Genomic DNA, 11,567 nt, shown 5'->3' with positions numbered 1-11,567 from the left:
TTATTTTTGTGCAAGCATGCTTAGCAGTGTAGTCATTCAATTGCTGTTTAATAAAACAGTTGAAATTAATGCTGTAATGAAGAAATTCCTGACTTGGCATTTCAAGAGGGCTGTCAGCCAATATATTTCCTAGCTGTACACTTGGTGAAGCATGAAACAGAAGAAGATTAAGAAAGCGATGTGGTACTGCATTTGAAACCCTGACTCAGAACTTCCCTTATGCACAAAAGACAACATATCATTCTGACGTAAACAGTCTTCTGCACTTGTAGGCTACAACAGGATGCATATTTTTCAGTAATTCCTACATAGAAAATTGCATAAATACCATGATCGCCATGTGTGACAAACAGCATACTTTTCCTGACTTGAGTGGACTTTTGCACGATGAGCTGATTACATTAACTATCCCTATGCGATTATCCATCGCACAATCAGCTGCATGAGAAAAATTCATACACATGATCATCAGATTTGTCCCTGTGGCAAACTGTTTGGGGCAGTACCATACATAACCAATTCATCAGGCAAAATTTCTCATCTTGCAGACAGCTAAGATTCAGGATAAGGGCGGGAAGAGAAGTTCCTGCTTCCCGTTCAGTCGCCTTTCCCCGGTAGCGGTGGCAGCTGGACGGCGTATTCCCTTCCTCGTTTGCCCTCGCGCAGCTCAGGGTGCAGCCCTGCGCGCCCGCGCTTAGCCGGGACTAACTCGGCCAGAGTTACTTCCGAGTAGGGAGCGCGCAGGGCTGCGCCGCCGAGGAGGGAGGCGCGGCGGGGGAAGGGGAGGAGCCCAAGCACATTCCTGGGCTGGGCATGTTTGGTTGAGGCGGCGGCGGCGGCGCGTACACTCCTGGCAAGCGGCAGGCGCACCGCCGGGCCTGAGCGCGCACCGCTCCTTTCCAGGGCTGCCACTTGCCTGGAAAAGGCGCGTCGCGTCACGGCTGCGTGGACCCCGAGCAGTGGCCGCCCCACGCCGCGCTCCTCTCCCTCGCCTTCCTCTTCCTCCTCCTCCGGCGGCCCGTCCACTCCGGCCCGGCCTTGCCGTTGCTCCCTCCCCACCCTCGGCTAGCGTCGTCTCCTGCTGCTGCACCTCCTGAGGCCGGCGGGGAGGGAAGCCGGAGTCGGGCCGGGGCCATGACCGTGGAGCAGAATGTGCTGCAGCAGAGCAACTCGCAGAAGGTGAGGGGCGACCTGGGCCGCGGGAAGGAGGAGGCGCGGGGTGGGGGAGAGCTATCCTGTGCTCAGGCCCAGGCAGGAAGCCCTTGGGCAGGCTGCTGGGCTACGCGAGGGCCTGGCTTTTTGGAGCCCAGGCGGGTCGGCGCCTTCCCTCCAGGGTTCCCTCCGTGACCTTTGCGTCTAGCGAGGCAGAGGCGAGAGCGGGTTGGGAGGCTCCTCCCGGCCTGGGGAAGGGGGTCGGGGGGTGGCTGGGTCCCCTGAGCTCCTGGAAGCGGCACTGCCTTTCTGTCAGTATTACTTCTCCACCCCGTCCGCGCTTTGAGTTCCTGGAAGCGTGTACCTCCTCTCGCATTTGCCCTGCTTTCTCCTCCTTACCTTGCCAGAGAAGTGCCCACGGGGGTTGGTATATTAGGGGGACGGAGGAGGAGCCCGGCGTTTCGATCCGCAACTCGCCCTTCCTTCCCTGCCCCGCCTCACAAAAGTGCCACTTTATTTTTAAATAGAGGGATTGACGTTTTCATCCTCCCCCAATTCTGGCGCCCTGAGACGCATCTCGGTTCTGATCATGCCAGCTCTTCCAACCGGTTCTGTAATACTTAGAGGTGTAGGAAGTATAGGCGGGTTTCCTGCTTCAACTATGTTTCATGCACTTAATGTAAAGCTTTGAAATGAGTCGGTAAATGTGTATCCCGTGAGGGGTGGTGAAGCATGCTCCTGTTTTTGCCTTGAAACAGGAAATCTGGTTGTTAGCTAAAAGTATACTGTAGTGGGGTTGGTAGTGTGAATGCTTTACTTGAATTTTGCAGATTATAATGAAGGTGTTTTGTTAACTATTAATAACAGTGGCCTATGTTAGTACAGTAGCTTCTTTTAAGGTTATGACATAGCTGCCAAGTTATCCCTTTTTTACAGGGATTTTCCCTTATGCTGAATAGGCTTCCTCGCAAGAAAAGGGAAAACTTGGCAGCTATGGGTTATGTCTTTGCTTTGGAGATTTGTCTTACTACTTCATGGGCTAATACAGGACTCAAACGATTGAACTCGGGAGAAAGTTTGTGGTACTCTGTCCCAAGGAAAGTTGTCCTTTCTATAATACTTTGAACCTTTTGATATAAATAAAGAGTAAGACTGATATCCTTGAATTTATGTGAAATACATAATCTGTTGGAATGTGTAAATAATCCTCCTCTAAAGAAGGCTGCTATACATGGCCTTCATCTGCTCTTTTTTACTTCTGTTTTGTCTTTCCAAAATCCTTGTGTGGTAGGTTAACCTGAGAGATACTGCCTGATCCAAGGTTATCCAATGAGCTTCAAGGCTTAGCAAAGATTTGAAACCCTGGTCTAAGCCTAATATTTTCTCAGATAATTTGAAACCATTCATTCACATTTTTGAACAAGTCTTTTTTATAGACTTGTTTCAAGCACAGATGCCTATAAGTTAAATAGGTAAAAAATAGATAAATGACCCTTGGATGGTTAAGGCCAGGGGTCAGCAACCTTTTTCAGCCATAGGCCCGCCCACTGTCCCTCAGACCAAGTGGTGGGCCGGATTATATTTTTTGGGGGGAAATGAACGAATTCCTATGCTCCACAAATAACCCAGAGATGCATTTTATATAAAGGCGCACATTCTACTCGTGTAAAAACACCAGGCAGGCCCCACAAATAACCCAGAGATGCATTTTAAATAAAAGGACACATTCTGCTCATGTAAAAACACGCTGATTCCCAGACCATCCGTGGGCCGGATTGAGAAGGTGATTGGGCCGCATCCAGCCCACGGGCCTTAGGTTGCCTACTCCTGGTTAAGGCCATCAAAGGCGACTATGGGGTTATGGTGCTCATCTTGCTTTCAGGCCGAGGGAGCCGGCGTTTGTCCACAGACAGCTTTCAGGGTCATGTGGACAGCATGACTAGACTGCTTCTGGTGCAAGAAGCCAGAGCGCATGGAAACACCATTTATGTTCCTGCCGCAGCAGTATCTTGCACTGGTATGCTTTCAAATTGCTAGGTTGGCAGAAATTGGGACAGAACAAAGGGGGCTCACCCCATTGCACGGATTCGAACTGCCAACCTTCCGATCAGCAAGCCAAGGAGGCTCAGTGGTTTACCACACGTCCCTATAAGTTAAATATGGTCATTTTTTTATAGTAGTATGTTTATAACATGCATTTGAGAGGTGTGTGGCCACTAAAAAATTGTACTTTTTGTTTTTCACTAATGTGAAATGAAGAGGGACATTCCAAATGCATAGCCATAAAGGCTTGCAAAGATGCTATGCATTCTTACAGTGTGTGTTAAAAAAAATACAGTAGCTACTCACTTCTGTTTCCACATTTACCTCTTTCCACTTGCCTGCTCATTTCTTTTGCATTTTGCATCCTTTTATATCTGCTTCTAACTCCTTCAAAAATGTCTCATAAAATACAAGATTTAAAGTAAGCAGTACCTGTGTGTTCTTAACATGCTTTCATAACAGTAGAAATCTACTCCTTGAGGAACTTCAGCAGAGTACTTCTGTGCTGTTGATACTCTGTACTTCAGTGAGGATTTGACAACTGCTTTTCATCTTTGCGCTGTTTGCATTCATGCTAAAACAAAAGTGATGAGTGGTTGTATCCCAGATGCATGCACTGAATAAGAAAGTATGATGTGTGTTTCTGTTTAAACATACATTCTACCCAGCTTTGTAAATAAGCCCACAAAAGTTATTAGTCTTACTAGCTTTCTAAGAGACTAGTAATCTGCATTTCCGTATTGAGCATTTAAGAGGCAAAATACCCTCCTTTGCTAGAAGAAAAAAATGCCACCTGTGAAGTAGATTGGTGGAGGAGGAATAGAGCATTTCAATGCTGATTGTGAAGGAAGAGACTTTTCTCTTTAAATCAGGAGGTATGGAAACAAAGTGGGCTGGTAGAAAAGGGATTAATGAGAGCTGCAGTCCAAAATGTCTGGAAGGCGCTTGTTTGACAAAGGCTGCTCTAGGACATTAGATTTTTTCCTGATGCAAACTGAATTTTCCAATGCAAAGTACGCTATGGAAATTAATGCGCTTGTGGATGCAAATCAATTTAAAAATTTGGACGAACCTCTGTCACTGCCCAGTTCAAAGTCCAAACGACCAGAAGCTGTTGGTTTATAACCATTTTTGCAGGGATGTTTGAAACAGCTGGGTTCATTTAACAGCAAACAACTGCTTGATACCCCATAGTGGTGTTTCTCTTTGGTTCCAAACAGCTCAGATGAGTTCTCTAAAGAGTCTATTATTTTGGGAAGGGCTGTAGCTCGGTGGAAGAGCATCTGTTTTGCGTGCAGAAGGTCCCAGGTTGAAACTCCAGCATATCCAGGTGGGTCAGGAGAGAACTCCATCAGTGTAGACAGTTTTGAGCTAGATAGACCAATAATCCAGCTCAATATAACTCAGTTTCCTATGTGAAAATAATATTTGTGCTTGTGTCGCTGAATGAACCTTTAAATATGCCTCTTGGGATAGATGGATAAATAACCTGTGTGTGATGAAATAAGAAAGATAAAGTGAAATGATCTAAATTAATATTGGGTAAGCAGGATATGTTCTATATTCTTATGTTTATTCTGAGAGTAAAAGTTCCTGTTACTAGAACGAAGCAGAGCTCTGCAATTTCCAATTATAGTTTCTCATGTTAGTTTTGCCTGTTTTTAAGTGTCTGCCTTTAGTGTGAGAATATAAACATATAGTGCTTGGGAACCATTCCCTTCCGGCTTGACTAATTCTTTCCCATAGTGAACTCCCACAAAAGAATGTTGTCAGATATGTATTGCTACTAGTAGCTGTCAGTATATCTTTTCCTAAAAAAATACTTGTTGCCTGCAGTTTACATTAAATAGTAGATTATTAGATGATGGGTGTTGTTACCATGACAGTGACAATTTAAAAGGATAGGCCTTTCCTATGTCTATACAAACATAAACAAAAGCATCTATACAATAGGCCTTTCCTATGTCTATACAAACATAAACAAAAACATAAACAAAAGTTGTCCCCATGGGATTTGCAGTTCCTATGCAACAATTTTGTATGGAATGCTTGATGCAAATAGTAAGTTTTGTCCCAGCTATTCAAGCAGAGGGACGCGGGTGGCGCTGTGGGTTAAACCACAGAGCCTAGGGCTTGCTGATCAGAAGGTCAGCAGTTCGAATCCCCGCGACGGGGTGAGCTCCCGTTGCTCGGTCCCAGCTCCTGCCAACCTAGCAGTTCGAAAGCATGTCAAAGTGGGAAGGTAAACGGCATTTTCGTGTGCTGCTCTGGTTCACCACAAGCGGCTTTGTCATGCTGGCCACATGACCCAGAAGCTGTACACTGGCTCCCTCGGCCAATAAAGCAAGATGAGTGCCGCAACCCCAGAGTCGTCCACGACTGGACCTAATGGTCAGAGGTCCCTTTACCCTTTACCTTTATTCAAGCAGAAGACTTCTTAGCATATCACTAGTTCCTGAAGAGTTTATGTACTACAGATTTGAAGAAGCAGCTTTGTTCTGTAAGTCTGTAGTGCAGAAATTCTTCAGGACTTGATGATATGCAATCCTAGCCATTTCTAGTCAGAAGTACTGTATGTCCTATTGAAGCCAGGATTCAACAGAACTGCAGACCAAGTGATCTTCTAATTCTATAATTGGGGCAAAACATAGAAAAATGCTGTTTGCGTACTGAACTTAGCATGCAAAACATACCATATAAAGTTTTCCCATAGGAACTGCTAATCCCCTGGATGGGCTGTTTTTGTTCCAACTGGTCATGATATGGTGAAAGCTTTGAACATTAGGCTTATGTTTTTTCTTTCCCTATACGTATGTTTTGTGGTATCACCTAGAAACATACTGAGGAGTATCTTCTTGCTGGTACTGTGGCCCGTTAAAATGTATGGAGACTCTTACTGTGTGTAACACTGGTCGAAGTAGAACAAAGTAGCATAAACGGCTAGAGCGAAATACTACATTAGTGGTAGGATATTGGTGTAAAATAGCTTGTTATATGATATGTTTAGGTTTTTAAAATGCCACTCTCTGCACTCAACTACAGTCAAGGGTATTAGAAAAATGTATGAAATGTTATCTCTCTGGTTTTTGCTCCATAGGTCATTTAAGGACAGTTTGCACTTCATTCCTACCGTAAATCAAACATGCAGGATGCCCTGTTGAGGAATGTGTGGATTGCTAGGTTTGGCTCTTGTACACAAGAAATTCCAATGGCTGCAGTTGAGTTCCATGTGAGCAACTGGCTTCAGGTGCTGGAGGTGGAGAAGTCTGATCTTTTCCAGACTTCCAGTCTCTTTCCTTGCTACAGCAAAGACAGTTGTCACTGAAAACACCTTTTCAACTGATCTATGTGTTATGTGTGTCTATTTTGTGTATGTTTCATTTTTTTCATTCATAGATATATGTACTGTACACCTAATTGGTACTTATGAACTATGACACACTTAGTGTATACTTAGTGGCTGTAATTATTGCTATAATTACTGGTCTTTTTAAGTAAATGTCTTGGTGTACACAGCTGGTAGAATATTGTTGCATAAGTAAAATGTTTTGACATATGAAGGATTTCAAAATTGTATTATATAAAGTACCAAACAATTGTCATTTTTGAAACTTCATTTTTTGTTATATCTGAATTGATTTTGTATCATAACACAATGATTTTCCTTATAGGTGTCATCTCTTCTTTTTGATTGCAAGTACCAAGAGGTGTATAAAACACAATCTGTGGCCAGTTAAGAACACACAATCAACAGTCAGAAGAAGCATGATTAAAATGTGTTAAATATATTTTCTAATAGCTCAGTTGGTAGAGAATGAGACTCGTAACCTCAGGGCTGTGAGTTTGAACCCCACGTTAGGCAAAAAGATTCTTGCATTACAGAGGTTTGGGCTGGATGACTCTCTTGGTTCCTTCGACTCTACAATCCTATGATTCTAAGTCCTGCATAAAGTGATAATTTGGTAAAATCTATAGTGAACTAGTATATTTGTATAATGGAAGTGGGCTGCTATGTACTAACCATCTTTATACTAAATTCATTCAGAATTAGGGATAAATTATTGAAATTCTCCAAAGGGAGGTGGGCATACATTCTATTTTTCTTTGAACAATAGTTGAAAGAACTGAAGGGGCTTTGCTCTGCTAGTAAAATCTTTTTCTTTTTTTTTTGGTAGCTCATTGATTGCAGAGAAGAGGGCATGCCTCTGACAAAATGCACTGACAAAGGAGATTAAAGTGGCAAAACGAACCTATGTGCGAGTTTTGTTTGTGGACTTGAGCTCAGCTTTAAATACTATTGTTCCATCTAAACGGTGTTTACATTGCAATGTAGCTGAAGCAAAATTCCAAGTATGTTGGTACTTGGCCAATAAATTATTACAGTGGTACCTTGGGTTACGTACCTGATCCGTTCCGGGGTGCCGTTCGCAACCCGAAAAGTATGTAACCCGAACAGCGCTTTTGCGCATGCACAAAAGCACGATAGCGTGCTTCTGCGCATGCGCGAACTGCACAAAACGCTTCTGCGCATGCACACGTGGCAAACCCAGAAGTAAACACTTCCAGGTCCGCCGCGCTCGTAACCCGAAAGTACGCAACCCGAAGAGTACTTTACCCGAGGTATTTCTCTTCTCTTCTCTTCTCTTCTCTTCTCTGCCTAATAAGAGCCCTTCCCTACAATTTCCTGCCTTGCTTCCTTCACATCTTCAGCATTTTACTAAGCTCTGAGTCTCAAAAGGCGTTCCAGTTTTGCCACTCTTTTCAAGCTGTGTGTGTGTGTGGTGCATTTCAGCAGGCTTGTGAACTAGGACAGCTGTGAACAAGGGCCCTTCTTGGTGCCAGTAGTGCATTTGTTTTTGTGTTACTGTGAAGCAGGGAAACCACCACAGTCTAAATCTAGTATACACAGTTCATGAAAGCTAAATACACTCATGCATATAATTTAATTGTTCTGTAGCAGAGATTGCATTTTAGATTCTGAGTAAGAGGCATTACAAACCCATGAGATGTTTGTTTTTCAATGAATTTTTCTGTTTGCTTGGAGAAGAGATGCTCATGAATAATGACAATTTATGGAAACTTATCCTGAGGGGCAAGAAAAGTGTGGAGATGCAATGTTTCTTGCACCAGAAGTGGGGTTTTAAAATATCTGCTGGTTCTTCAATCTCAGTGGAGGAAACATTGAACTTACAATGTAAGTTTAATGTACTAACTACAAAGTATACTTATTCAGGAGTCCAACAGAGCAGAGTGCAGGGGTCAGAAATGAAATGTTTCGGCTTCATTCAAGTAAGAATTTCAAAATTATTTCCCCTTTGACAGTATACTGGGAACCCCAGTATACTAGGGTGTGGTTTCTCCTCTTTCAGCATCTCTTTTATAGTCTCATGGTCCCTGCCAGCCTTCTACTGTGGTTGTATTATATTAGTGGAAGAATCCCAGGAGAGCCAGGGCAAAAGCTTCTTCCTTGGATGCTGCAACTCTCCATCATTTCTTTAACCACATAGTTCTGTAAGCAAATGATTTATGGCTCAGTCTCTCCTTAATGTTTAAATAAACTAACTTGGGATAAAATAAATGTTTGGCATTTCTGAACTTGAAAGTCATTAGCTCTACTCTTTCCCCCTCTAAACCTGTGGAACCTCTGGAGTTACACAAGCCATATTCTGCCAGCTTGTTTCTATGTTTTTGGAGAGGTCACAGAGGTAGAACCACAGTTCTTCTGTACAACAAAATATGATTCACTAGGATGTCATTATCATCATCATGGTCACTTCCTCTAGTAACAAACCCAAGTGGTGAGTGCTGAGCCAAAACTGTGACATTGAGAAACAACAGGGAAATAATTATACGTTCAGGGGAACCGTAAGATTTGCAGTTGTACACACATTTAAAAAGGAGGCGGCACAGAACAGGCCAGTGGGTATTGAACATGAGTTTAGTGGGCTCAGAGAGTCATGCACTATTGTCAGGTAGAAAAGAAATGTGGGGTAGGGAGTAAGGTACATCCATTACAGTTTAATAGCGTTCTGGAAGGGGGAAGCTGGCTGGCTGGCTGGCTGGCTGGAACCCACTCCTGATTGGAAGTGAGGATGATATACAACATTTGCAGTTTCCACTTATTCCTTCTAATAGTGAGATTGACTGGTGAAGACCCTTTCCCCCCATCTCTCACCCTGATCAGGCTGCTGATATGCTGACATTTTGTTTCCTACTTCTATTCTGTACCCAAATTTTGTTATTTACTGATTGAATGCAGATAATAGCAAAGATACTTGTCTTCCTTTTTACAAAATCTTTGGCAGCAGTAGTTTTTCTCACCTGATTATCTTTCCAGCTTTCTCTTAAAAGTATAATGTTTGGTTAGGGAACTTTTTCCACTGAAAACTTTTTTTGTTGGGCCTTGACATACTTTCTTTAATCTAATTGTACTAGGGGATCATCAGGCTCCCCCTGCAGTGCATGCTTATAATTTGTCTCTCATTGGTCACATTTGTGTTTAGGAAAGACTCATAGGAGTCTTCTCTTTCTTCTCTTTCTAAAATGGACAGTTTTCACTAGTTGTATGGAGAAGGCACTAGTGTTGCAGTCCATTTGATTGTGTTAATGGTTTCTTTTAATTTAAACCTTCCTGGTGTGAAACTGTTACTAATTGCGGTTACAGGTAGGTAGCCGTGTTGGTCTGGAACGAAGTAAAATAAAAAAATTCCTTCAGTAGCACCTTAAAGACCAACTAAGTTTTTATTTTGGTATGAGCTTTCGTGTGCATGCACACTTCTTCAGTATGGTATCTGAAGAAGTGTGCATGCACACGAAAGCTCATACCAAAATAAAAACTTAGTTGGTCTTTAAGGTGCTACTGAAGGAATTTTTTTATGTTACTAATTGCGATTGTGATCTTTGTAGACAGATCTGTAATAGGGAACTATCTTTGATCACCATCTAATTTCACAGTATCTGCATGAGTGTGTCTTTTTTATATAGGTCTCTTATTTGTTCATGGCAGTATTTATAAACTTGAAAAAGTTTATTTGCTGTTTTTTCACATTATTGCTACTTTTGCTGGAGAATAGGAGGCCTCATTGCGACTTGCTTATGTCTGTAAACACAATGGGATGCAGAGGTGACTATTGAGATGGTAATTAAAAGTGAAGTGGTTGCAAGGTTACAAATGATTTATAGTATTTGGGATGTTTTTTTTCAATACCTACTTTTTATTGTGTTTTCATATTACAACAAAAAAGAGCAACAATAGTTAATAGTTCATAGTTTTTTTTCTTTCTCTTTCCTATTTATACATTCTCCTATCTGTTTGTGTTCCTGGGGTCACTGGTTTTTATGCTGCTAGTTACCTGGGGAAAGTTGATTAAATTTGATGTCAGTTTATTTTTCAGCTAAGGTAGTTTTATGAAAATAAGAATGTTGCTAGTTTCTGCTTTTTCAGAATCGTTCAAATGGTGGGATTTTCCACGTCCATAGCTTTAGGCTACAGTCCTATAAACAACTTGTGGAAAAATCAGTGGGGCTTTCTTTTCAGCAGACGTCCAAGGGTGGCCAACTCCAAAGAGACTGCAATCTACTCACAGGTTAAAAACTGGCAGTGATCTACCCCCTTTTGGGGGGGGGGGTAAGTTGTTAAGTTTTTTTTAGGAAGGAGGAAAGCCCTATTTTTGAGGAGGGCAGGGCAAAGTTGGTAAGCTTTTTTTAGTTTTAGGGAGTAGGAAGGCCCATCTTTTTTTGTTGAGGTCAGTCAAAATTGCTGAGCTTTTTTTAGGAGAGCCAAAGTTGTTGAGCTTCTTTGGGGCAACTCGGTGATCTGCCACAGACGTTCAGTGATCGCAATATACCTGTTGGACATGCTTGGTCTAAAAGATTGTGCTCTTAGTATCTGTAAAATTACAGATATCTTAGTATCTGTAAAATTTTGCGGCTCTCATTTTGTGTCCTGAAGAGCCATTAAATGGATGAGTATCCTGCTAGTACCCTGTCCAGAGTACCCACCACGGCATCCAAAGGAGTTTTGTAGTTATTTTTGTTCCTGCCAAGGATATGTACCATCAGCTGTACATTTTTTTGTGTACAAATTGTGATATATATTGACTTTATAACTGTGCCCTTACCTTTCAGTTGAATTTATTTTTCATAGAATTGTAGAGTTGGAAGAGACCAAAGGTAATCTGTCCAACCCCCTGCGATGCAGGAATCCCAACTGAAGAATCCCAGATGGCCATCCAACCTCTGTTTAGAAATGTTGAAGGAGAGTCTACCAACTTCCAAGGTAGACTGTTCCACAGTTCTTACTGTCAGAAAGTTCTCCCTAGTGTTTACAGTGGTACCTCTACTTATAAACACAATCTGTTTCAGAGTGCCGT

General features: G+C 42.4%; 1 protein-coding gene across 5 annotated transcripts in view; it reads left to right on the top strand.

Annotated features, from left to right (window-relative positions):
• Nucleotides 1-539: 539 nt before the first annotated feature.
• Nucleotides 540-11,567, top strand: part of USP25 (ubiquitin specific peptidase 25) — a 57,126-nt gene continuing 46,098 nt past the window's right edge. For 4 of the 5 annotated variants that reach the window (XM_035114628.3, XM_088667981.1, XM_035114627.3 and 1 more), the window contains exon 1: nt 540-1,179. In XM_035114628.3, coding sequence (XP_034970519.1) covers nt 1,135-1,179 — 45 coding nt within the window. In that variant the 5' untranslated portion in view covers nt 540-1,134. The remainder of the gene's footprint in view (nt 1,180-11,567) is intronic. The other variant, XM_088667983.1, reaches the window with a different exon arrangement.

This window comes from Zootoca vivipara, chromosome 4, assembly GCF_965207765.1.
Source record: "Zootoca vivipara chromosome 4, rZooViv2.hap1.1, whole genome shotgun sequence".
NCBI lineage: Eukaryota > Metazoa > Chordata > Lepidosauria > Squamata > Lacertidae > Zootoca > Zootoca vivipara.
The sequence above is the reverse complement of the archived record's forward strand: the minus strand, read 5'-3'. Positions and strand labels throughout refer to the sequence as shown.